Source organism: Osmia lignaria, chromosome 10, assembly GCF_051020975.1.
Source record: "Osmia lignaria lignaria isolate PbOS001 chromosome 10, iyOsmLign1, whole genome shotgun sequence".
In the NCBI taxonomy this organism is placed as follows: Eukaryota; Metazoa; Arthropoda; class Insecta; order Hymenoptera; family Megachilidae; genus Osmia; species Osmia lignaria.
Genome location: NC_135041.1, coordinates 14,636,737 through 14,664,317, shown reverse-complemented (window position 1 = coordinate 14,664,317; position 27,581 = coordinate 14,636,737). Strand labels below are relative to the sequence as shown.

At 46.2% G+C, this 27,581-nt stretch overlaps 1 protein-coding gene across 1 annotated transcript in view; it reads left to right on the top strand.

Moving 5' to 3' along the window:
• The window catches only part of LOC117610408 (uncharacterized), a 90,373-nt gene extending 70,942 nt beyond the window's left edge, over window positions 1–19,431 (top strand). Inside the window, exon 4 of the mRNA XM_076690411.1 lies at window positions 18,779–19,431. Within this exon, the coding sequence (XP_076546526.1) occupies window positions 18,779–18,792 (14 nt within the window). The 3' untranslated portion in view covers window positions 18,793–19,431. The remainder of the gene's footprint in view (window positions 1–18,778) is intronic.
• Window positions 19,432–27,581: the final 8,150 nt, after the last annotated feature.

The window sequence follows — 27,581 nt, the reverse complement described above, 5'->3', positions numbered from 1 at the left end:
ACATATTTGTAAAGGATAGTCATCTTGTTCTTTCTCCGTTCGAGCTCGCTTCGGTTCGTTGTAGAGCTCGATTACTCGATTCCGCCGGTACCAGGCCCTGGGAGAGATCTCTCGTGGGCTACCTCGACGACAACACCCAATGAACGACCGCAGAAAAACTCAAGCAATTTGAGTCCCTCCGTTGCTTATTACCAATCGCCTCGTCAGTCACAAATTGGCTTGCTATGGGCCCCGCTCTCGGCGCGGCGTATTCGCCTCCTCCTGCTCCATCCCCTTATTTCACTTGATTTTTTTTTCTCCTCCTCTTCTTATTCCTCCTGCTCGTCGCTCGGCCGATACCAAGACGCTACCACACACGCGGCATCAGACCCCAGAGAAGCGCATTTGCAAGTGAGATTGAGTAGGACGTAGTAGTTGACGAGACGTTCGCACGTTCTTTCTCGCCGAAAACCTTCTATCACTCTGACAGAGTATCTGTTATTTGGAAACATTATTCGAAACATTGAAAAATTTCAAGTACTCCAATCCATTTGAATCGTCTCGAGTTCCCATTATAAATCGGTACCTCCTGTTCTCTCTTCGGGCAAGGAGAGTGGGTACCGCCCTCTGTGTTGCGTGTCCCTGCTCTCTGATTGAATATCGGACCCAGAGCTCCTCTACGAATAATAGACGAGAAGAATCCTTTTTCCATTCCTATCAGTCTCGTTGTCTGCGCGAAGCACAGAGATTGATCGGTATTAATACTTTTGGTATCTTCATCGTGTAGAGAGACTGATTTTCTATGAAGAACGTTGGAACCTACATTTATTCTCATTAATATTATTAGAATGTGTTTGAATTTTCTATTAGTAGTTATACCTATGTATACCGAAACATGTTCGATCCTACTACATATATGTAGAGTAAGAAGAAGAGAAGAAAAAAGGAAAAAGAAAAAAATGAAAACTCCTAATCCAATTCGTCATCGAGAGCCGCACGAAAGCACGGTTGCCGGCAGGACGAAAACAAAGGGAGACCGTGAACGAAGGGAAACAGGAGAATCGGGACGATGCGATCCCATTAACCAGGGCCCATATTCTCCATGGTGGAGTACGGCAAAGAGAAGAGAGGAAGGGCACAGGTGCCCGCCCTTCCGTGTGTGTCTCTGCGGCTCGCTTCTGCTCTGCAGCTCGAAAGACGAGGTAGAGAAGGGTAAATCGGGTGGAAAGGGGACAGAGACAAGAGGGAGAGGGCCCTCGGTCCCTATATTTTAAGCAGCCCCGAACGTGTTGCAATCATCTCGAGACAATGGCCCACCGATCGGTCCGCCTCGCAAAAAGACCAGGGCCCCGATAATAGCCGCGACCTATCGTCCACCACGCTTCGGGCCATTTCTCCTCCCTCTCCTTTTTTCTTTCTCTCCCTTCTCCCCTTCTTTCCTTCGATCTTCTTCCTTTTCTTTTTCTTCTCCCGGCGAATTCCTCCCCTTCTCCGTCCCGTTTGCTCCTCGCTTATCGGAGACCACGTCTCTGCGACGAGGGTTGTTGCAGCTTGAGAAAATATTCCGCAAAAGAAGTACCTAGTCGTAAGCCCCAAAACCCAAAATTTCGGCGCCAACGCCGAGCCGTAAAAGAGGAAGGAAGTTCCTGGAAGCTAGGGGGCTAATTGGTCCGCAGGACGAGACAGGACCATAAACTGTCGCCTGCAATCAAGGATACGCGACTCTAGCCCGCGGCTGGATCCTCCTTGGTCTCTCACCCCCGTCGCTCGCTTGTGGCGGGGCCAGAATCGTCCCAAGTTTTATAAGGACCCCCCCGGCCTGCGGGCGTTGAGCCGCGGAGAAACAGAGAGAGAGAGAGAGAGAGAGAGCCTGGGACCGTGTACGAATTTACATTTAGAAAATATAATGAAGCAGCGTGAAGCGACCATTAGTCGTTCGGAGATGACAGACGATTTCGGACCCCCGCAGCTCCTCCCTCTCGACCCTCTCGCGAGCACAACCTGGCCCCCCGACACCAGCCAATGAAACAAAGAGCGCACGGAAAGAGAACCGAGGCCCCTTAATGACACCGGACCCAGTGGTTTTCATTAACCCCTTGCCTTCTAACGTCCAGTCACACTCGTGACGCGATTTACGCTTCAGACATGACAAATCTCGATCTCAATCTCTTTCACTCTGAAACATCCGAAAAATTAGAAAAAATCCTCTTGCTGGCATCAATTAAATCTGTCACGAAATCAAGTTCGAAATCGGTCTAATTCGATCTCCATGCGCTTTCGAGCAGTCATCGTAAATCAGCGTTCAGACAGCAGAGGTGAAATCATACCGAGAGAATAAGGTGACGGATCTTTTTATCCGATGAATCGCCTAAAGGGTTGAATCAACGATCTTTGCCCAGAACGTATACATATACATATGTAGATATATGGCCTCGATTGCTGAACGCAGAAACGAGCAACGATTAGGCGCATTAGTTTTTGCGCAATCCCTGGCCAACTCGTGCCAACTCGGCTGACAGCGGGATACATCTGCGGATCGATTAAAAGAAACGAGGACGAGCAAATAATAATTACGTGTCCCTGTCACTGAGCACAACCGTCCATGGAGCACTATCTGTCTCTATGTAGGTTGGCAAGGGACTGGACGAAGCTGAGAGAGAACCGAGGCAAGGAGGCGTGTCCCCTGATTATTATAATTATTCCGGTGCTGGCGGAGCCTTGGGACCGTAATTAACGCAACCGCGGGGCCCAGGACATTTTGACAGATCCGAATTCTCGGTAATGATAAAAAATCGCTGGGACGAGCCGTTCTCAATTACCTTTCTAGCTCGGTAGGAAAACAATTCGCGTACGGTATTTTTCGGGCCACGGAGCCCAACAGCCCTGAAGAAATCTAGTCCCGGGCTCCACAGGTTCACCGTCTGTCTGGCAATTAACCGGCCCGTCCCGAGACCACCATCCCTCCCTGATGCCGTAAAAAAGGTGTCGCCTAATGATCTAGAAAATAAGTCGAAACGGTGAACGAAGCGAGCAAACGGCGCGGCGCGGCGCGGCGCCCTCACGCGTTTTTACGACGGTTTCGAAACTTGATGAGTTATTGAAAAGCTGATTTTGAAATCGTCGTGATTAGTACGTATAGACATCATTCGGTACTTTCCTTTGTAACAGGCAATACTTGTAACAAAATTTTCAAGCAATTTAATCATCGTAGAATTTCGAAACATTCTGATACTCGTTGAAAGTTCAAAATTCTTGAAGCTCCTGAAAGCTTTGAGAAACCAGGTTAGTTTTAATAAACTTCTTGCAACTGTTGAAAGCTTTAAAATATTATTGATTCTTGAAAGTAAAGGATGCGTTATTAAAATTATTTCCATACGAGCTCTCAACGTCTCGTTCGAAGCAAACAAGGAGATTTTTTCCGTTTGCTCCGCTCGAGAAGAAGCATCGAGCGGAAAGCTTCGATCACCTCCTATCTGTTTACTCGAGTTTCTCAGTGGGTACAAGTAAAAAGAGAAAAAAATAATAAAAAGAAACTTCTCGACCGATAGCAGGCGACACGATTGCGACAATCGATGTGACAGCTCGTTAAATTAAAGAGACACCGTGATAATCGCGTGACACGGATTAATTTCCATATTCCTCCACTCTGGCGTGTGTTGTCCGATAGTATCGTTTATCAAACGGGATGTTTGGGTCGCTTGGGTCGGCACTTTCGGCAAATTAAACAAACATAAAGATGAGATAGAATTGTAGAAAACCTCGTCCACCCCAACCGATGCATCGGTTGAATCGGTTGAATCGGTTGAATCGGTGACCCGTTGACCCCCGCTGGCTGTCGATCGGCGATCGGCGAACGCCAATAGCGGTTCGATAATTAAATCACAGAGTTATTCTCGTCACGCGTCCGCGCAATTATAATTAAGGATTTATTAGTCGTCGAGCGGCCGCCTCTTTCCCTCTCCTCTGGACCCTCGGGCTTCGTCAGAATACCGTAGAAACGCCTCTTCGGCTTCTAACGACTAACAGGTCGAAAAACTGCTTAAAGACCGAGAGCACCAGTTTCTCTTTCTTCTTCTTCTTCTTTCTTATCCTTCATTTCTCTACTTCTCTTCGTGTCTGCCGGCCTCTACCCCGTCCGCTCAAGGGAGAACAAATTAAAAACTGTCCCAGTGGCCGTAAATAAAACGTTCCCCGGCATTCCGTCCCATCTCTGTAGACGGTTTTTAAAGAATGCCTCTAGACACGCACCTAAAAATCCTACGGTAGGTAGTGTACATACACGTCAGAAGAGCAAGAACAATTATGAGATCTGAGAAGGTTAATTGAATGTTCCTTTGGCAATATAATTTTTCTCTTTTAATTTCATACGACAACGCGGTCAACTGTTCCTCAAAATCGAGCAACAGACACGCACCTGATAAATTGTATCGGCACAATTATTGAACCGGACGAAAGAAGGCATTAATTACAGCCAGAGGGAAAGATACGACCGCGATCCGTCGTATTTATGAGCAATAATCATTTTTATGAGAAACAAGTCGACGGTTCGTGATTAATGATACAGATAGTCGAACGATCAGTTTCAGATAATTGCAACGCGTTAATGTCACAGTCACGTTGAACGATTCTTTTTGTTTGGCTGACAAAAGACGAGGAGAGACGTTTCTTCTTTTTTCGTAACCACGTCGCAAGTGTGACGAAATCGTTAATTGATTTCCAAGGTTTAATTTACTCAGGGAACAATGGTTCTTTGTTGAACTCATTAATCAATCTTTGTTCGAATACGTCGAAGGTTCGTTCTTCAATTTTTTTTTTTTTTTTTTTTCTTATTATTTTATCATCGTTCTCGAGTGTTTGTACGTGGTAAGTGTTAAAATTGTTTTGGACACCCGATAGATCGGTCCTTGGTCCACGGCGTATTTTAAGGGAAGGATGAGATACTGGGTCCTGGCGCCGCGCGGTTCAAAATAATGACACGGGGCCCGGGCCACGGTCCCATCGGGGGAACTTTTAATTACAAACTGATGACCAAGCCGAACCTAAAAATATTGTCTTCGGCCGGCTGCTATCCTTGAGAGGGATAGAGGCTCGAATATATTAGCTGAAAGATCGATCGGCGGTGGTGCGTTGCCGTTCGGCCAAATCTACGATCCCCATTATTTATTTAAAAGACCGCTTTTCGCACTAGCAAGTCGTTTTCATATTTATTAGTCGTAGATACGTTGGAAGACACGAGAGACAGACTTTTATCCGTCATTATTTCTAGCAATTTTCTGCTGCGAGCAAGAACAGCGGGTCAGAGTAAAATGTAAAGCAGCAGAGACGAAGAAAAAAGGAAGAAAAGAAACGGTGAAAGCGAAGAAGAAAGATCCGCTTGGATGAAACTAGAGTGGCTCGAACGAGTCTGAGAGATATGACAGATACGTTGTTCGCTTTTAATTATAGGGTTCCATGAGAGAGGAATATCTCACGCGAACCTCTTTCTACCAAGCTCGTCATAATACATTGTATTTAGGTTGTTTCTCCTTTATTTTCTGACCCTTCCAGAGTCGAGAAAAAAATTTCGCCAAATTACCGTGTTTGCCGCTTGTGTCGAAGAAGCCAGGCCACTTACTTGTCTTCTCGGTTCACACGCCGAACGTTATTAACTTTTCGCTGCGCGCGTCTTCTTTTATTTACGCTTCTTTGACTTTAAATGAAATTCAAACAATCCATTTGATTTATCCAGGATAAAATCGTATTTGCAAAGTACGTATGGAATAATTGCACGCAAGGGTGAACATCCCCTCCGTTTACTCGCGGAACGACGATTTCGTGACGAATCGACATCGACCTCACGCAGGTGCGAACGCGTAATCCACGGCGATTTCTCGAGGATTGCATTCGCGAACAAGGGGTGTGAGAACAACAGCAAAGGGTCTCTCTCTCTCTCTCTCTTTCTCTCAATTTCTACCTCAACCAATTCCAACTTTGGTGGAGGTGCTCGCGTATAACGTAACTTCTGGCCGGGGCAATCTGGCTCGAAATCACCGTTGGCTGAATTATCTGCCGGTAACTGCGTGCCGTTCCCGGATTGCAGCAATTACCCTGGCCTGGGTAATTATCGAGGAGAAGGACTCGAGTGTTGTTTAATCTGTGATCTGCTGGCCGGGCTTCTTCGATTACGTCAGAGACCCCCTGAAGGAAGGGAGGTTTGCTAGTCGCGGTTAGAGAGGAAGTATTTTTCCAGTCTTTTTCAAAGTTGTCGTAGTTCTCTATTCTTTGACACATCGGTTGTCGTAAAATTTCATTTGATTGCAACGTCGACTCTCCGATACATCACGATCGTGTAAGCTCGTGATGTTTGAAAGCGCAACTGTCGAAATAACCAGGACCGGTCTCGAATTGGCGCAACTTCGTTCTATTCGTGCATCAGGATTGCCCAAGTTTGAGTTACTGCTCTGCTTCACTTTGTTAAGCAGATCTGCCGAACCTTTAAAGGTTACGCCTTATCCCGCGATATCTGTTGACCCGGACTCATTTTTCTTCGGTTGGCGTTCGCTTTTTTCTAAATTACCATTTCGTCCTGAACGAATCGCCGATTCGTGACTCGATCTGGTATCGGGAAAAAATGGAAGATGCAACTAAGGAAATGTTAATTTCCAAACGTTGCGGTTGAGAAAGACTCCGTCTAAATGTAATATAATATTTGTAACGATGGAAGAGAGTAAAAAAATGGAGTATCATCGAGGCGCGTACGCGTGTAGGTCGCGTACATCCTGCAAGAGGAGGTGTACGTTCTGGAAGCATTAAGGTTCCCGACGTCATTCTCGATCCTAGGCGGACGGTCGAAGACAACAAAGAGAGAAAAACGGTAGTGGAAGGCTGGATACAAGGTGAAAATAAAATAAAAGGAGCCCGGGATAAGGGGGTTGGCGGAGAGGAAGGGAATGGGGCACGAACGCGAAGAGAGAGCACATATAACATCGAGCCCGGCGAAGGAGGTGGTGGTATGTCGACGATGAAGCTGGACGGGGGAGGGTGAAGAAGGGAAAAGAAGAGAAGAGGCCGGGAGCTATGCGTGTTCCGCCCCGCCCACGCTTTCAGAGACCCAGGACTCAACTTGTCCACCTTCTTCTCCACGTACAGCCACCCACAAGAGTGTCTGATCCACCGTGCCACCCTGCTTCCACGTCCGAGCTGTTGCAACACTCTTCAGGGTTCGATACTTCATTTTCTTCTATTTACCTTGGACCAACAGGGTCCAATATGACGCGAATATGTCATCTGAAATTCTCGATCCGTTCTATCGATACAAAATCCCATCTTTTTCTCTGATACTGTCTTCCTGTGATCCATGCTGCTAATCTTGAACCTCTACTCGTAACCTCTACTTCTCGTAACCATCCTCCAAGCAAGCAGTTCGAGCCTGGACAACCGGCAATCAGAAGTGCAATCGTGTCAGGGAACACCCACCCTACGACGACACAAAGCTCCCTGTGCTCGTGGCTGAAGAATTTCCATCATTTCTGTTTCTCAGCTGATTCTCTTTTGGCACAGAGCGTACAAGTAAGGGTCCAAGGGCCTCAGGCGCCATCTTCTGAAACGGTTATCCTGCAGTATCCGTGCAAGCGAGCTCGTGTCCCTCTCGCGTATTAACATAGCTCGCTTCTTCCTCCCCCGGCTGACCATTATTCTAATAATTCTTTCACGGTAGTTTTCGTTTCCCTTTTGTCGGCTATTTAGATTAATCTCACTGCTTTCCACTGCGCTGCCGTTGACGAAGACGGGGCGCCGCACCGCGCCGCGCCGGTCCCGTCACCAAACGTTTCTTCTTCGACTTGCTTACGGCTAGCGAATGTTCAGTTGCGTTTTGTTTTTCTTCTAAAATTACAGAATTAACCAAAGAAAACAAAGAGGGTTAAACTGAAAGGGGTCAGGACAAAAGGGTGGACAAACATAGAAACGTTAAATGTATCCGGGGTCCTGCAACAGTGTTTGGAAACACTGTTAAAACATGAAACGTCGAAACGAGCAGCAGAGCATTGTCCATGGCGGGACAAAACCGGTGCTGCTGCCTTTTCTGCGGTTGAATGGTTCGACGAGGCGGGGAGAAGAACGAAAAGAAGCACGGCGAGAAGCTTTTGTCTTTTAATCGTCGCGCCCCTACCGAAGGGGATGCCTGCTGGACGAGCCAGGGTAGCGCTCCGAGTCGCCTGACAAATGGCTACCGACTCTCTCTTTCTCTCCCTTACCACCCTCTCGTTCGCTCGATTTTCAATGCTCAGTTTTATTCGTTTTGAGAAATCGACCTGCTATCCCTTCAATAATCGAACATTCGAGCGGTCTTTTTGGTCTTAGGATGAATTGTGTTTTGTCTCCGCCACATTTTCCTCCTTTCTTGCCAGGGTGGAACGGAGCCCGTCGAAAATTCGTTCTGGATATTAGATGTGCTTCTCATTGTCTGGAGAAATATTCTCGTCTATATGTATACCGGATCATTTAATAATGGAAATGTTACGAATATTATTACGATTTCTTCGTCATTAATTTCTAAACAATTGCACTGATCTGAAAGGTTTGTTCTCGATCAATTAGACGGTCGCGTCGTTCGTGAACGTCTGTCGCGTCGCAAACCGCGGCGCCGCCCCCGAAAACGATTTATACAGATCGTCACCGCGGGAGGTGCATTGTCTCAAAGCGGAGCAAAGCCACGCCGACCGACCTTGCCTTCTTCCAGCCGCTTTTTCCTTGCTACCTCCCGTATTCGAGAGACGTATGCCGATCAGCTTTTGGAATTCGTGTCCGACGCCACGGGTGGCCATTGCTCGCCCCGCCATCCTAATAATTACCACGCTGCCAACGAGCTCTTTATCGTCGACCAGTCTTCTTCTTTTAACTATCTTTCGTCCTCGGTGATAATATATCGTCAAAAATGATCGTTCAGAAGCCCGGTTACCGGCTGTTTGCGTTATCGTTTCATAGAGGCGTGCAGCCCTTTGAGAAGAGGGACTCTCGACATCTATTTCTGTGTCATCGGTACACAAACTCACGGTCATGGCGAACGATGAGCCGAGCGGGAGGAGCTCGAAAAAACAAATTACAAATGATTCTTGTCGGACGACTCGACTCGATTCGAGACGCTCTCGAAAGTGGATATTTCCGAGAGGCCGAACGAGGGGTCTGATACAACCGCTTCGCTGTGCGCGGCACCTCTCCAACACTCTATTTCCGTGTCATTGATATTACAATGCTGGAGAACCAAGGGACCAAGGGACCGAGAACACGAATTATAATGATACTCGACAGAGCGGCTGGCCTCCCTCGTAGCAAACACCCAAATGCTCGATGCATACGTTTATCGGCAAACTGAATAATTTTATTACGAATAATATTCAGCAGTACATACTGACATACTTTCACTGTCCTCAAGTCTAGGTTATTCGATCCTTGTAGCGCGAGATCTTTCGAGGACTCTCTTCTTCTTCTTCTTCTTCTTCTTCTTCTTCTTCTTCTTCTTCTTCGGCCGGTCCACGAGAATGTTTACATTCGTCTGCGGTGGCAGCGTGCAGGCACTGGTTGCATCGCGAACACAAAGAACGTTTTATAGTCTGGGTCCACGGTAGGATGGAACGTAGAGAAATTCCACCCTCGTCACGGCGTGTCGCGGCCGGCGACAAAACACCACAAAGACGGCCTTGTTAATTACAGCCGGCGTAACCGGCTCCATCTGCATCCGCCGGGACCGTTTTCCGAAACCGGCAAAAAATGCCTCAATTGAACGAGCATCGCGATCCTATCGGTACCTCGTAACAGTCCTTACTGGAATCGAATTGCGGCCAGCATATTCCTACCTTCGTAAATTCTACTCGATGTTTCTTCCACATCAGCGGTTTAATGTTATTTTCGCAACATCGTATTAAAATATTGCTTGTCAACTATCATGCGATCGCAGCGGAAGCGTCAGTCATCGGTGAACCAATTAATTAACCACCGAGGTAAATATTGAACTTTGTCTGGGGAATAGAGAGAATCGGGACGCTTTAACGTGAAATCTCGAGCGACAGTTTGAGCGACACAGACATGGGTGGTCGAGAACGACGAGCGACTTCAAGGAAGTGTCTCTGGACGCTGTCAACTTGGTTACCTATGAGAAAATCGAGCGAGAAAGCGGTTGTCACTAACTGTCAGCTGCGTAATCGCTTGGTCCGGAGCGAAAATAGTCGCTGCGTGACCGGGAGACGCCTAGCAGGTTCACCGCGACAGATGTTTCGCGTCCCAACGACACTCTCTTGTATTTCTGTCCCACCCAGTATAAACAAACCTCGGCGAGGATCACCGTCCCGGAATAAAACGGTCACGGTTCCGCAGCGAAAGTTCGACGATCGATTATTTTATACTCTATACCGTTCTCACCCCATTTCTTCGCATCATTCGGTTAATTAGCGACCCATCGCGACACCTACAAACCCAATTCGATTCACAACAAGGTAAAACTCGTCCTCCCGTGACCAGAATCTTTCTCGTCATCCATCCGCGAACAGGTAGACCTTGAAGTGTACAAAACCAAGCTAATAACAGATCGTGTTCCATCGATACGTCTCCCATCCCAGCTGAGATCAGCGGCGAAAAGTGGAACGAAATAATTTAGTGGCGACGGCTACGTGCTTCTGCATCAGCTAAAGGAGAAAGACACAGGGAGAGGAAAAAACTAAACTCGCGCTAGCTAGTGGACGCGACATGAAAGAGGTAAAAATCGTAGGAACAGCAAGAATCTGGGCTCGGTGTTCTTTTTGCGGTTTCAAAGCTTCGACGAAATTGCTCCGCTCCGGGTGACACAGCGTCGTGTAATGGTCGGTTCACGTTTTCGCATTCTTGCACGCAACTGCCGCTAGGCGACACTTTGCTTAACGACACCTTCCACCACGAACACGACAAATTCCAACGAAGATTCTTCGGATCACGTGACACCGGTCTTTTAATAAATCGAAATCAACTACCCCTGTTGGTCACGTTCGATTGCTGTTGCCTTGGCCAAATATTATGATCGTCGGGGGCCAGCTGCCGTTTCAACGACGCGAACGGGTTTAATTCTGGGTCTCGTTCGCTCGAAAACGAAAGCGGAATTTAATTTCGGGTTTCCTTTTTCCAACGGACAATCCTCGAGGTCTTGCCTTCTTCGCGACGCGACGCGACGCGACGTCTCACCCTCCAGGTATTTGAAAACGACCAGGGAATGTATGTAAATTGAACGATACGCTAATTCAATGTTTCGTTTGAACGATCGAGCAAAACCTGCTTTTCGAATCAATCGGACTAACGATAAGATAAAATGGGATGATAAAGTAAAAAGTCGAAAACGAGCAGATGGTAGATGCCAGCGGAATTTATTTCTCAAGACACCAACTGTTCTTTAGCTGACAATTATCAGTGTGAAAATGGTAAAAATTAAACGTCCAATGAAATTGTGTCAGGGTTGTGGCATTTTCTGTTCTTTGTAACGTCTCCATCCGGGGCTGTCTTCGTTTCCGCTTCGTTTCATTGTCCCATTGTTTTCTTCTTTTCCTTATGAGCCATCGGTTTCTTAATTGACAGGTTGCACGTAAGATCCGTGGAAGGGCCAGGAAAAATTTACTCCTCGATAATAATATGTGCATCTAGCTTTTGCTGTTAGGGAACATCTGTTACTCTGGCTTCGTAGGGGTTGGGAACAAAGGGGCACGAAGAGAGATTTGGCAAAATTTTATCGGCGTGCATTCGGGGTGCCGAAGTATCGGTCGTTGAAGTTTCAGCGAATTCGACTCGGACGAACCGACTTCCTGCGGGAGGGCTCGTCACGCTTCCTCTTTCTCCCGTCAGCGAGTTCGCCACGATGACAACGGGCTTTCCTCGCAAAAACAATACGCGAAGATGACTGTCGGTGTCGGTTGGATGGTAGGAAATCGGTTCTTTTCTTTTGGACCAGGTTGAAAAATGAACGATCCGGAGGAGAGGCGAAGGAGAAGGTGCGGAGGTTCGAAACGAAGGCGAAGGTGTGACCGTGTCCCGCCCTCTGAACCGGCTCGCCACGAAAGGAAATTACGGGCTAAACAGTACTTTCACCGTGGCCGGTTATTTGTATTATTTCTGACACCCTGGGTGCCATTGTTTCCGAGCGTGGCTCGAACGAGCTTCGCGTTGCCACCCTAATGACCCAACACGCCGCCCGCAAATCGGCAAAACGAGCCGATAATTGCGGCTTTCGTTATTTTTCCGGGGGCCTGCTCGAGCTCGTTCCAACACGAAAACGCGCAACGTCATCGCATTCCCAATTTGTATCGATTGGATTCCTCGTTCTTATACTCTTGTCTGCTACGAACTGGTCTGCAGGCTTCCAAGTTTCTTCTTCGTCCTCTTTCGATACTTGTTTCATGGCTAGTAATGGCCACTTGATACCCAAGGTTTGAGAATTTTTCAATTTTGTTGAATACATTGAACAACAACAAAAAAAAAAAAAAAAAAAAAGAAACGAAACAGGGTGTTGGTAATGGGAAAGAGGAAAAAATAGAGAAAAGAGAAAAGTGGAAGAACTTCCTGTTTCCATCAAAGTTACGCATCTTGACGATCAAGGAAATGACTGGAGTTTCTACTACTAGTGCAATCACGCAGAGTGGCAAGTGTCTCTGGATATGTTGTAATCATCGCACCAAGGTCTGGCGAAAGAAACGATTTCCCGTTCGCCTTGATCCTATATCCAGGATCCAGGTAAAGACGCCAAGCTGGGGCACAATGAGCCTCTCAGCGGGCAAGTTATTATTACCGGTTCGCCATTGTCCGGCTGTCAACAATTAGTTTAGATGATGCTTCAACATCCTGTTGAACAATGCCGTCTTGCTTCAACTTTCATGGAAAATGCAATTTCTCTCCTCTCTTCGAGTTTCAAGCTGATTTTCGCGTGCTCGGCTGCAAAAGCTATTTATATTATATTTTGTCGTCGATCTATTGTCCTGTTGTCATCTGTATCCGTATTCCATGATACCTATTACGATGCAGAAATAAAAATATAGCGTGACAAATGGCAAGGGACGAAGCAGGATCGCAGACGAATTACGCGTAACCTGGGCATCTAGTAGCTCCGGAAGGCATCGGGAGACGACAAAAGCGGAACAGTAGACGAGGGTCCTGGTGCGGTTACATCCTGTTCGAAGGAGGACGAGGGCCGGTGGCAGGCAGGCGGTTCGCAAGGATGATACAAAATATTAATATCGCGCGCGTTTCCCTCATAACTCACGGGCCGGTGAGCGCGTTACGCACGCTCCACGTCCTCTATATTCCCGAGGGAGGATGGCACACGGCCGCAGGATAAGCAGGATGTCGACAGGAGCGACAAAGACTCGGGATATCGGGGTGAGAAGGACGCGGCGTGTCTTTGTGCTTTTAAAGGCTCAAGGACCGTTCCGTAGCCGAACCATTGTGGCGTCTCTACGGATTGCAAGTCCGTCCAGGAAGAAGAAGCCGGGCCGCGGCGCAACGTTTATGCCCGGAAAAACCTTCCCCTTTTTTTTGGCAGGGGCCATTATGCGCCGACATAACTCGTCAAAAATATTGTGATTGGTTGGCCCATTGAATATGACGTTACCTGGACCGAATCCACGAGACCGAGAGAACAAGTATCTCGACAATGGGGAGAGACAGGGGATAGAGCTTGTTCGCTAAAACTAGGTCCTTCTAGGCTTCGTTTCTCTCTGAATCACCGTAGAGGAGGTCTATGGGTTAAAGAATATCATATTTTCTCGGTGGATGCGCAACGTGTCCCTGGAATTTCATACGACGTACGGACAAAAGGACGAACAAAATGGATCGGGAAAATCTTGAGGATGATGAAGTTGGACGTGTTACGGGAGCGATTGGGAGGCAGGCAGGCTTTCTAAAGGGGGTGCGCGTTTTAGCGGCAGGTTTGAGTTTGATTTCGAGTGGCCTGGATTTTCCCTGAAAACGTTGCTACTCGTTCCGGTATTACGGGCTAATGGATGCGAATTCTCTAGGTTTTTTTTTTTTTTTTTTATTTTAGAAAGAGGGACTGGGGAATGATGGAAGTTATGGTAGAGTTTGGTGTTTGTTTAGTAGGTATGTTTGAAAATAACGCGGTGTGTGGTAATATTTGACTGTTTAGAGATTCTATCACTGCAGAAGGTTGATGTTGCATGGTCCAGTGATAGCTCGTTTGATCGTCGACAACCCATTTCGTGGAATCACGCGGCAGAAATCTTAAGCCCCGTATCCGAAGACGTTCCTTTGGCAAACCGCGAGTCAAACTGGCGGCGGCTAGCGTGTATCAGGAAAGGGGCCGGAGGTCCGTTCCTCCCTTTAGCCGCTTTTAGGGCTGCCACGATGATGTTGCAAATTTAATCATCTGCATACTTGCCGATTACACGGAACGCCGATCACAGAGGACGCCCCGCGGGGGTTGCTCCGTCCGAACTCCGTTTACGTTTAGGCCACATACTTTGTGCGTCCGTAGACGTGCGCCCTACTACTCTCAAACCACTACCCTCCCCTTTCCCCCTTCTCCCCTTCTCCCGTTCGCCGGAAGCGCATTCGCGATGCTTCCGCGATGCTTTGTGCGGGCCCTTCGATTCTGTTCGCGATCGTCCCCCAGGCTGAACCGTGCAATCACGATTTTCGAGCAGGTGACTGCATTCAGAAACTGTGCTTTCATTTTTACAAACATCAAGACTCGTTTTTGTCGTTTACAAAGTTGGCATATTTTAACGCCGTCGATGAAACGTTAATGGAGAAGCGAATCGAATAGAATTGGCGCGCTTGCAAACACAATATTATTCCGCATTCAGCGGATATTCAGCGGATATTCAGCGGATATTCAGCGGATACTCAGCGGAGGGATCACGACAAGGGTTGGAGACGGAAAGAAAAGCAGGGGTGGTCGGTGTCGCGACAAGGAAGATCGGGACACGAGCGAGCAACAAGTGGTAGAAGCAAAAGAGAGATCGACGGATGTCAAGTCGTGGGGAAATAAAAAAGTCACCCTTATCCCTGAACGGGGGTGGCAAGGCTAATAAAAGCCTGCGACAACAAGCGACAAGAGGGGTTGGTCGTGGCAGAAAGGTGGATGGAATCGAGGGTAAACGAGAAAGAACCAAGAGGCTTAAACGATCCTCAGCGACACAATAGAATTTTATCGGGGTACTTTTACCTTCTTTCTTTTTTTTCTCCTCCTCACACTCTTCTCGCGGAATTTTTCTTCCTCTCTGCGCGTTGTAATCCTGTTAAGAAGGGGATTATTTTTCTCCTTTATCTGTTGAGATACTTTTTTATCCGTACTGTTTGGTTGGAAATTTAATATTGATTGGTTAATTAATCGCTTAAGCTTGAACTTTTAACAATTCTATTGTAGTTCCATAGTTTCGCAATCGACAACAACGTGTGCTATCAACAGTCGTAAGCGTAGAGGAGGGAGGGGGTGGTGAAAAAAGAAAAGAAGCCGCCCTATCGAGGAGTCCGGTATTTAATTAATTCCAGATCGAGGCTTTGATCGGAATATCGCAAGTTCACCCCGACGGAAAACAAATCCACGCGCGATTCCCGGCTGCTTAGCATTACGTAAAAACCAATTACCCGGGAATGCTTCTGTCGATTGGTAACAGAAATGACCCTGCAGGGTACGCGACTGTAATCGGGATCGAAACTGCCCCGGGTCTGTTGTGCCAACGAAATGTATCCGTTGTCAAAAGTGGTTGGGCAGAGGGCAGAGGGTGCTCGTCAAGAGAGGGGCGGAGCGGGGCGGGGGTGGGTCACGGAGACGATGCCAGTGCAGGGTGGACGGGTGGCACGTGTCACTTTGAAGAACGTCCGTGGGGAGGAGAAGCACGTTATAGCAGAGCAAAAATTTTCCGGCAAATCTCGTTAAGTTTTCATTTGCCAAATGCAAATGCCAGAGCCACGGCTCTCTCCGAGAGTGACTGACTCCTGACCATTCGACCGATTGCGATTTGCCTGCGGCAATTTTCAAAAGCCCTTTTTTTCCTCCACAGTACTCGATGTATATTTCCGGTCAAAAGTATGGAACCCGTTAATGAAGTTATTCAACGTGTTATCTGATATTATAAATTTAACTCTCAGACAGTGGACTGGTGAAATAACAACAATTTAATTTTAATCAAATTTAAATAACCGACTGCGAATGCCTGCCTGTCCTGTGGCTGGTAACCATCGTCTGTTACGATCGGAATTTAGTGAATGTTGTAGCAAGCAATGACTCTGGTCCAGGGGATCATCGTGCAGAAATTACATCATTCGGCTGGAAATTTCGCAAGATTGGCCGAAGCGCGATATCTTCCACTCCTCCTTTTCATTCTTCGTACCTTCTTCTACCTTCTTCTGGTTTCACTTGGCTCGAAACGCCAGGACGATGCGGGTCTGAGAGAACCACCGTAATTCATATTGTCGTTATACGTGCTCGTGGATCCCTGGCTTGATTACCAATAACTTTGGAATGGGTACATAGCGTGCCAGGGTCTCTCATGGGAGTGAACGAAATCTGAAAAAAAAAAAAAGAAAAAAAAAGGGGGACGAGATGTTAACCTTTTGCAACGGTTGGTTAATTTTAGATCACTCGGCATTGGATGCTGCCTATTTCAAGTTTAAAAATTAATTGGAAACATAGATAAAAAAAGAATGGACATAGAATATTCTCCAATTATGGTCATGAATAGTTGGTGAAGAAGGTCTCACACGTAAAAACCACAGAATCGGTTATGATTTCGCGGAATCTTCTTTGCGGATTAAGGAATATCCGAAGGAGAACTGGCCAGACCGGCGGGCGATAATCGATTATTTCGGGACGAGGCTTCGAATCAAATTTCCATCCCTAATTGGTTGCTGGCCAGTCGCGGAGGCAACAATTCGTAAAAAGGACACTATGTCACAGTCCCACAGTAATTTAAATCTCATTATATTGGCCCGCGGTTTGCGGTTTTCATACAGCGGTTCTCATCGGAATCTATACTCACATTGTCCACCTCAAGCATCGCTGTGAAATTGAATTCACAGTACCAAAGATATCGGTCGACGCGACGCGACGCGACGCAACGCGACGCGACGTGGTGATTCTCGAAATTCTCTTTTAACGGGGTCGCGAAGGTACTTTTAATCTCAGCGTTATCAGATTATCGCGGCTCGTTGTTCGAAGGGAAAAGGCGGGAGGCGTTTTCCTGATCGAATCTTTTCTTCTTCGAGTCGACGCCTGTTACGAGACGAAAAGCCACGGAACAGATCTCATCTTCGTGACCCCGAAATTTTAAAACCCCCGCTAAAATCTTTGTTCCTCGTCGCGTTATCTGCGAGACTCGATCTGCCGTCAAGGATCGAAGGGCACATATTGATTTCGATAATGATCGCCACCATCGAGCCTGCTCCTTCTCTTCTTTCTTCTTTAGCTTCGTCTTCTTCGAGTTCCTCGTCATCTTAGAAACGTATCCGTGTCGTGACTCAATTTAGATGCAACGATACGTCTATGGTAATGGAAGATTCATCTTTTGTCGGGCTTTATATTGAGAAGACTATAAAGCCATACTATACAAATGTAGAACTATTTAACATTTGCGTTGCCTCTGTTCACCGTTTTCTTATTCGGAATCTCTCATCTTCCCGCTTGAATGGCACTAGAAATGGCAACTAGGAAAAGGAAGCTTTCAGGAAAGTAATTATCTGCTTATCCCTGTTGATGGTGAACCTTTGGGAAGATTGGGAATAGTGTTCGACGAGGCATTGCGTCCGTTCTCCTTTCTTGAAAAGCGCTTTGCTCTTACCTGCATCACGGTTGCATTTCTAATCACGCACAATTGAGTCCAACAAGTAGGTACCTTTTCTGTACTTAACAATTTAGATTTTCAAAACTGCAGCATTTGGGAAAATTAATAAACAAATTTATTTTCACGAAGGGGTATTGCGAATCTCAAACACTTGAACCGTTGATAAATCCACGAGAGGTTCAAAATAGTCTAAAGAATTGAATAGAAACCCCGGTAAAAGCGAAACGGACAATGGGATCTTCGTAATCTTCCCATCTAGACACGAAAGTGTCCGATGGTGGTGACAAAGCGGTCGACTTCCTGGCTACGGAATCCCATCTAGGGGATAATCCTGTTACGCTTTTGCGTGATGTCACCGGCGCGGGCGCGGCACGGCGTGTCAACAATGCTGACAAAGCCACACGAATCTTTTGAAAGCACCCTCGATCCTTCTATAGAGGCCCGTCCCCGCTCGTCCGGAAACTGTCACGAGGTGTCACCTGTTCAGGTACGAGCACTTGTACGCCATCGAGCCAGCCGCGACAAGTGTCCCTCTTTTTCTTGAAAATTGGGGCGACTCGATAGGAGGGTAGGCGTACCTGGCCACGTGTCCTGCCCTGAAAACGACACCGAGGGTTGACAATAATGCTTTTCGTCGAGATTGTCCCGATTTCGAGAAGTGGCCGTGATTTTTCGTTGCAACAAGTGTTTATTATAATTGGTATACGACTTTTAATTTTCACTCTGATCTGTGGCTTGCGAACGCGTAGCTCAGCGGAACACCCACGAGCTGTCTTTTCCTCTGTCAAGAATCTGTCGTTAGAGAGGATGGTGTAAAATTACGCGGAAGATTCAGCCTTAGGTGGTTCTACGGTACCAGAAGTGACCGTGGATTTCATTAACCGCGAGCGCTTCGCGAAGATTAATGTTTCCACGCGCGGCTGGACCGCCGCCCACGCCGCGCCGCGCAACTTCCCTACATCACGGGAGACCACCTCTCTCTAACATTTCTGCCCTTATTTCTGTTTCAGGTAAGCGGAACTAAGAGATTCGCGCCTTCTCGTCCACGTTAAAGAATTCCCTTCGCCGGGGAAATTAGGCCCGTGAAATCTTTTAGTAAATGGGTGCTGTTAGGGACGGTTGAAAATTATTGCCACCTGGGTGAGTAGCGAATTGGATATCAAGTCTCGAATTATTATTAACTCTTTAGCTATTGAAATGATCACTTTGTTTTTTTATATTTCAAACGCGTAGATCTATCGTGTTTTTCAAACTATTATCTTAAGCTTATGTGTCCGCGTTACGTAATTTTCGACGAGAAGAATCGATAGAGCGGATCTGCGAATACTAGGAGAGACAGGGAGGCGTGACCGATCACGGTCGTCCTTGCCACAAGTAATTTATGCGGGATTTGTCATTACGGTCCAAGGAAGATCGAGCAAAGGTAGCAAAGCCGGTCACGCCTATCCTCGAAAATGGAAGATCGGTTAATTAGCGACCTAAATGCATTCTTTTGTCTCCGTTTCTCCGGCTTATCCGATGATACGACAACCGAGTTTAACAACATTTTTATTGTCGCTTTGAACGCAACGACACTTTTCCAATAAGAATTTCAGCATAAATTCCACAGCAGTTATTCAGCTAGGCAAACATCTGAGCGATCGTTCTGACGAACGTTCCGCAGGAGTGGTTCCACGACTGTCGCTAGAGTGGCCCCGTGGGGCGTCTAACGAGTAAAAGTGAGCGTTTGCCTAAGCTGTTACGGCTAACATAATCTCTCTCGTTTGTGAAAAAAGAAAAAAAGAGAAACGTGAACTTTGCGGATCACCGGACATCGTCGACAATGCCACACCCACGCGACGGTCCCGTTTATTTATGCAGCCGCCTGTTATTTTATTTCTCCCATCGACTCGCGATCACGAGAGACGCGCTTTCTAACTTCGTTGCCGACACAGTCAGAGATTTAATCTGCTGGCAATTATAATTATTTATTTGCTAATTAACCTTTCGACTGAAAGGCATTTTCAGCGACGCCTGTGCAAACGTGAAACCATTCTTTCGCGTGTCTCTTGCTTGGAAATCTTTTAGAATTTCACTCGTATCGCGATTTACAGGCCACCCTGTATATGATAACGATGTAATAATGATAACGTAGGAAATGGGTTGTAAGGTTGGAAATCTTACTGAGATATTTTCAAAAAAGAAGACAAAAGATAACTCGCAATGATCACATATAAATAATCTTGATAAGTAACAGTGTTTAAAAGTCGCGATACAAGTTCTACGCTTCCTTATTCGTCCCAAATTAATGTCGATCATCATTACCGAGCGGAAGATCGATCCACGTTACAAAGTTGATCGGAGGGACACGTTAATGGGTCGGTAGTAATTATAACGCGAAGAAAAAGGAAACTTGTCCCAGCTGATGATCAAAGATCGTAGACGTTTCCTTTCGCGTGGAATCGATTACTTTCCTTTTTCTCTTGTCGAGTCGCTTATCGTTGAACGCGGTCGTTCCCGCGATCGGCGAAGGTCGAAACATCGTCGAGGCGACCTATCGTTAGCATCGACTAATTGTCTGCGTTTACGCGGTGCTCGTTATCGAGCCACCAGCATCTTATTCTCGCGTTTGCACGTGCGAATAGGCAATTTATCAAAACTTTCAGTCGACCGAATCGGTTCGAAGCGATCAAGACGCTTTAACGCTTTGACGTTATCATTTTAATTTATTTGGTGGCATCAAATTTTTATGCCTCGAAGTCAATATTTCAGAATAGAAATATTTCACAAATTCCCACGCAATGGTGTAGACTCCATATTTCCAGAGCACCAGTGAGAGTGCATGCGAGAAAGCCGTTCACGTTTTTACTCGATGCAAATTGCATACCGATGCAGAGACATTTATCCCACGATATCGACACGCCATTAATTGCGATCGTGACGTACGTAACTCGATTAGGAGTTAAATTGCCACTGAAGATTCTAAATTATTATTGGAGTTATTGGAGTTTAAAAAATGATGTAACGGTAACGAAGACGTGAATGATGGCGACACAATCGGTGCTGAACGTGAGGCTAGCACGTCGTAGATTGAACTGAACGCTCGCACGGATGCGCCTCGGTGCTTCTGATAATGCATTAACGCCGTTGGATCAGGAATATTAGCATAGCATACGCCCATCGCGTTTGAATTGAGAGGCAGCAGCCCCTATGGAAGCAGAGACGAGTAGAAGGCGTCCCAGCGTCTCTTTGTCATGCTAATACGCGGCCCTCCATCCAACCCCGGCTACAGAGATGACTCTGCATCGTTTACGCTACGCGGACGACGAGCATCTCCCAGAGACAGGACCGAACGGCTTCCGGTCGCCCGGAATTTCCTACGATGAGTTCGCGCCTTTTATCGAACCCACAGACACGCTCTGCTTCTAAAGCAGAGAACCACTCGCCTTTTCTCCTGTTTCCTTATATTTTCTATGGCTCCAGGCCAGCACCTTATGAACAAGGATTAGGTGATTTTTAAGGGGAAAGAAGACGAGGGTGAACGTTGTTGCGGTGAAAAATGGAATATCAAGATATCCTGTAGAAGCTGATTTTCAGAGTATAAGAATATTTCAAGTAAAGTAGTTAAAGTAGTTAAAGTAGTTAAAGTGAAAACTCGAAGAGTATTCAGATTTCAGGAAGAATCTTCCCGAAAATCTGATGTCACCGATTTCCTGTCGTTCACGCTTCGCGTGGTGGGTCTGTCTTCTCGCGATTTGTGTCTCCACGGTCTGCCACCCCTTGGAACAGTCTACAGTTGACAGATGACACCGGTTTGACAGCGGGCCGCGCGTTGCTATTGTGCGAAACCGCGTGAGCGTGCTGCCTTGCCATTGTTGGGGCGTGTTAGTCTTGCCTCTTCCTCTCTTCCTTTCGCTCTTAACTTATGTCTCTGCTATTTTCGACGCAAATTCTTCTGCATTTCCTTTGATGATCGCTAAAGTACCTAAATGTTTCAAAATTCTCAAATCTTCTTCTTTACTCAACATTTGTTTTACATTAATTCACTGTTCTCAATTACGCAGAGCTTTCCCATCTCCGATTCGTTCATCCCCTCGCGAACGCGCTTCCTCTCGTTTTTTTCCACCCCGGTGTTTTTCTCCCACTCTCTGACTGCGACACGGGTAAATGAATAATTTAACGAGAGAAACAGAAGCTCGTGGAATTCGCGTTGGTGTCACGCGTGTTCGAGCGAGTGACGTGCCCCTCGGTTTTTCGCTCTTTTATGCGAAACGCCGCACCACGCCGCGCCGACCGTACGAGGGTGGCTCTATTCTCCATTGTGTGTCTGACGGGGTGCGTTTGCGGTCTGGATGGGTGTCGCGTAAAGAGACACTGCAAATTCCGACGCACGGTGCTTCATTGTCATCCTGACTGCTCGGAATAATCATGTTTCATTTTTGATTTTTCCACCGAGTTTATTTTTCAAATAAATTCCAGCGGATCGCAGCTTTTCCCTTCTACGTTTTATCAGCTTTTAAACGAACCGTTTAGAGAGTCGTATTTTAAATGCTTCGATATACTCGGCGACATCGAAAGAGAAAATTCATAAGGGGGCATTTAGTGCTGTCGTTAAAATTCTGGAAAAGTCGTAAAACCCAAGGTGGAGAGGTCGGTAAGACGGCGGTAGGGTTCCTTGCCACCTGGTGAAGTGGCAGGAAGAACGAGTTTATGGAGGCAAAAACTGTACCGACGACACGGCTGCCTCTTTCTTCCTTTTCTCGATTCTCTTCTGCATCAACGGCCAAGCGATTCCATTTCTTGTCGGATTTATTTCGTTTATCCCTCTACCGCGCTAGACCACACTCGTTCTTTTGATAATGAAGCTGTTTTAGAAAATTATATAATCTATAGGGGTTGAAGGGAAAGAGGTAACAGGGGACAGATTTGGGTCGTTCGGTTTACGATGTAGGTAGGAAGTAGGCGGTTTGCGCCTACACAGATGTAACTAGATTGCGAAGGTAGAGAGAAAGGGCAGAGGGTGGAGGGTTGGTTCGCGTGATGCATATTTTTCATGAACTCGCCACCTTCCGTGACACGGCCGAGTACGGCCCTTCTGCGAACGTATCCGTTCACCCATCTCCGGCTACTCGTAAAGCGACCTTATTTTTTACGACTTCTCAGTCACGATTAGCGGAAAGAAGCGGAATGAAAATCGAAAGACGTTCGAGAACGGAGGCCTGACTCGGTAAACGCCGCCTCTGCACGAACCGCTCACGCTTGCGAAACATCCTTCCACGATCGCTTCTTCGTGTTCTTCTTTCTATATCCTTCTTGTCTCTTCGCGCCGCGCCGATCGAAATTCTTAACACACCAAAACTATCGATACGTTGTTGAAGGTAATTCGAATTAACCAAAATATCCATACGACAGCTGATTTCATCTACTTTACTATTCTTGTAATATTCACGGTTTCTTAATTAATTATTTACAGCGGTAATGCGTTTGATACAATTTTTTACGCGACAGGTGAACCTGTCCAAATGTCTCGTATTCCTTTTAATTTTATCGTCTCTCTTTGCTGCTCGAGGATTCTTAATTAATTATTTATGGTAGTTATATCTTTATTAATACTTCCACCGAGACAGGTGATTCGTTTTTGGTTTTGAATTTCTTTTGGTGTACGACATTCCTCGATAAACCTTGTTTCCAAGATTTTAACATTCGGGTTTTCTCCTTTTATAGTATACGATTTAAAACTTTATTACGAAGAAAATGAATCCTCAGTTTTCATCAGGGTATCCACAAATCATAAAATTATTTATATTGTCTGTTCGATGATACCCTAAGTAAGTCGTAGCCCTCGCTTCCTCCATTAACAGTCTCAGCGAAATATTAAATTTCGCCTCGTTTTTCGCTCGTAATGTTTGGCTGTCGAAGCGACAGCAACCGTGGAACGAGTTGACTGCATAATTGACATAAAAAAAGAAGAGGAGAAGAAAGAAACGGAGAGGAAGAAGACGCAAGGCGTGCGAGCGTTTCATTATGATCGAATGAATTGTACGAGGAAGCGACGTGGCGAAAGATTGATATTCCAGAATTTATTAAAGGCCCGGTTTCACGGGAATTAACATAACCCGTAAATATCAATTTGTACGAAGCAATTTGGCCGGGAGACAACGAAGACCAAGACGGGAGCGGCTAAGAACGTATCGAATATGATCATTAGGGAATATAGGTATGTACAAGGTGATAAAAAAAAAAATTAAAAAATTACGGGCTCAGTGGTGCTGACTGAATTCAGTGCAAAATACTTAACAAATACTTAACATTGAATTAAGAATTCAATGGGTTTAGAATTGTAAAGAAAAATCGCGTGTCGATCGTATGTATCGTCGCTTATTTTATTCATCCTTCGAATACATTTTTGTGTCACCATGTATATCGAGCTTTATCGATACTGTTATCGTGACTTTCCTTCCTTAATCGAGGACATCGTAAGATTTTTATGTAAGCCATTAGGCGAGGTATGTCCCCGATAATTAATGGGTTAAAGGTGCGCCCGGTGGACGTTGAAATTACTGCCCGCAACGGAGAAAAAATTAATAATATTTCATTCCAATCTTCGACGATGACTTTTTTTCGGAAAATTATGATCGCTTGAAACAGTACGTATACAGTTAATAACCTCTTAACTTATTAGTATGATATAATCTGAAAATCAGTTTTTATTTCTCGATTTTCCCTTTCCTTTCAACTCGTTTTTCAATAAAAAGGCGGAAATGATTGCAGCAGCGATATCGTTTCCGGGGCACAGAGCTTACGAATCTCGCGTTGTTGCGTGCACAGTGCACACTGTACACGCACGCGCCGGTAATCATAATTAGCGCGCGGCCCTCCGAGAAAGGTCTTAATTACGAGGCACGGTCCACAATGGGGGCCAGGCTGGTGCAGCCTTTAATAAATTTCGCCTCGGTAACGGGACACCGGCCGAAAATTTCGCCGTGTCTCGCAATTTTCGATCGTTAAATCACAGGGCCGGTGTAACGAGTGGTAAGGGGACAACGAAGAAACATTGTGACGCTCGAAAATTTTCGAGTTACTCAACAAATTTAACCCATAGTGAAATCGCCAGCCTAGTCTCTTTTAGATAGCAGCTACAAAAAGTGGCTTACTCTCGTAAACGACGAGATTCCTTTTCAGCAATAAATACACAATTAAACGGCGTTGATGTCGATACAGGGTCCAGAAAAGGGTTAACGATGCGATAAAATCAGGTGACAAGTGTCACAGAGCGCGGGGACCGGGATTATAGCGAAAGCAACGTCCTCAAGCTCACAATAGGGACAAATCCCTGGCCAGAGGGCCTGTCTCCCGCTCGTAATTTAACTCGAACGATGATTCTTCGAATGGTACTCTATTAAATCCCTAGAAAATATGGGAAATAGAAGGGGACAGGAAAATAGAAAATAATAAAGCGAAGAGTTGTTATGACTGTTGAAGCAATAACTTCACAGACGATCAGTAAATGTTATTCTATATTAAAGAAAAAAAAAAAAGAAAGTATTTTAAAATATTTAAACAATTGTGGCGGCCATTACGATAGATACCATACATTAGAAGGTATATGTTATATTCGAAACGATCAGGCTATTGAAACTCATGACGTGTTCGTGACCGGACGTCGTATGAATTGTAACGGGTGTAAGTTTACGGATAATTGTTTGACTGGGAGGGGATGTTCTCGCGACCGGGGCCGATTAACTTAATCGTTGATCGAATACCGAATTGCTCGCGACCTGACAAGCTTGAAGCATGAGCGTTCATTAGCGTTTCACGGCTGCCTTTTTTGCCCCGTTGTTCATTTTACTCCACCGCGCCGCGCCGCACCGCGCCGTTAAGAACAAATTGTTTGCCGTTTAACGAATGGAGGTATCGAATTAGCGTCGAATCCATTTTCAAGGTATTAGAATTACACCGTCATTTTCTTTCAATTATATCAATATCCATCCTCTTTTCAAGAGAAAATTCAATGATAGAATCGCAACGGAGAGACGGCAGCGTGAAATTTTGCATGTCAAAGTGTCCGGTAACCTCCTTCGCATCGGAGACGTTAAAATGGCCCTTGTAACGCAATATCGTCGATCGCTTTGTCACTGAAAGTGTCTGGCCACGAGAAATGCGATTACGCGGCCGAATTTCGGATTCACCCTCGGCCACGTTTTACCACCGTATTATTCGTATTCGCTTTGTATCCCCGCCGGCGTGCAAAGACACCCCTCTCTCTTCGTCCTCGAGGGCCCAGCCTGAAATGCGCTTTGCGATTTAAATTTTGTCGCGGGACAAATTGCCTGACAAATCGGATTTTCGCCGTGCCACCACGACGACGATCAAAAGCTGACTGCCTCTTTTTCCCTCGACTCTTTTTTTTTTTTCTTTTTTTTTCTTTCATTTTAGGTATTCTTCTCTATCGCTTCGTACCCTCTTCGCGGCCCACAATTCCCTGGAATCCAATCGGTCGACTGTCCGAAATGGTTTTGCTCGAAGCATAGGAAAAACCCTCTGTCAAACCAGAGAAGTTCATTATCTTCCTTCGCGAATATATTGTGTTGCATAAGCTACTTTTAAGATATTTTAATTAACACGTTAATTGATACACAAGAATTGCGAGGTCCACGTGAAATTTCGTGTTTCCTTGGCAACGTAAAGAGGATACGTTGCTTGTTGTTCGCCGAGGTTATTCAAAGGACCGTCTGAATAGTGATCCACTCGTGGTCCTTTCGCGGTAATCACGACAGGATACGGTGCTTTCTTCGCCGCTGAATGCGGTAGAGATTCCTCGGGAACGGAGGACCGGTAGCGAGTGCCACTTTGGCCGATTCTTTCGCCGCTTTAATTAAGTGCCGTCTCCCTTTCCAGTGACCCGAGCTGCTCGCAAATAGCGGACCCGCGGTATGAAAGGCCTTTTTCAGACTTTCAGCTGCCCTTCCAGTCGAAAATCTACTTTCAGTTACTTAAAACATCATCGAATTGCTGTTTTTCCATTTTCGAAATAGAATTCATGAATTAAAATTCTACCGTTACAAACCCTTAATGATATTCAGCTGACCTGAAAAAATCGCGATACAACATCACAGCGGTAATACACCCCCTGCGAGCACTCAATTCGATTGGCCTCGAGCGAAAAGCAGTCATCGAAAATCGAGGCAACCGCGTAACGCGCGTAAACTTTTACGACTCTCGTCGTAACAGCCGGCACAATTTAAAGATTGCCTAAGGAGAGAAACATCCCCCTTCACCCTTCGATTCTAGCACACGGTTCGCATAAATTCCTTCTCCACCCTTCTGGCTTAACTTGTGCTCTGCCAGAAATTCGGTAATGGGGTGAAAAAGGAGGTTCGATTTCGCGAGTGATGCTGGTGTCGCTTCACGATGTTTCCACGGGGGGTTGAAGAGGCCAAGGGCGGTCTTTCGGTGAACACGTGGCCCCGCCGCGCCGCTGTATCAATTCTGTCAATTGTCAATTCGTCGTCGGCGGAGGGTAGAATAAAACGGCGTTTGAAGTGCGGGATCCGCGTAATCCCATTTGCAGCCGGGAGACACGAGCACAACCCCCTCCACCGAGGCCTTGTTGCCTCTTTTGCGAATTAGCTAGCCAAATTCGTCTGTTCCACCACGGATCGGATCGGATCGGATCGGATCGGATCAGATCGATTCTCATCCTGGTAAAGGCTCCTTTATCCAGGCTCGTTTCGTTCGTCTGTTTACTCCATGCTTCGTTTTTCCTTCTTTGCTTCTTCTTTTGCAATCCCCCGTCGCTACCGTCCCTCTTTCCTCTGTGTTTTTCCTCCGAAG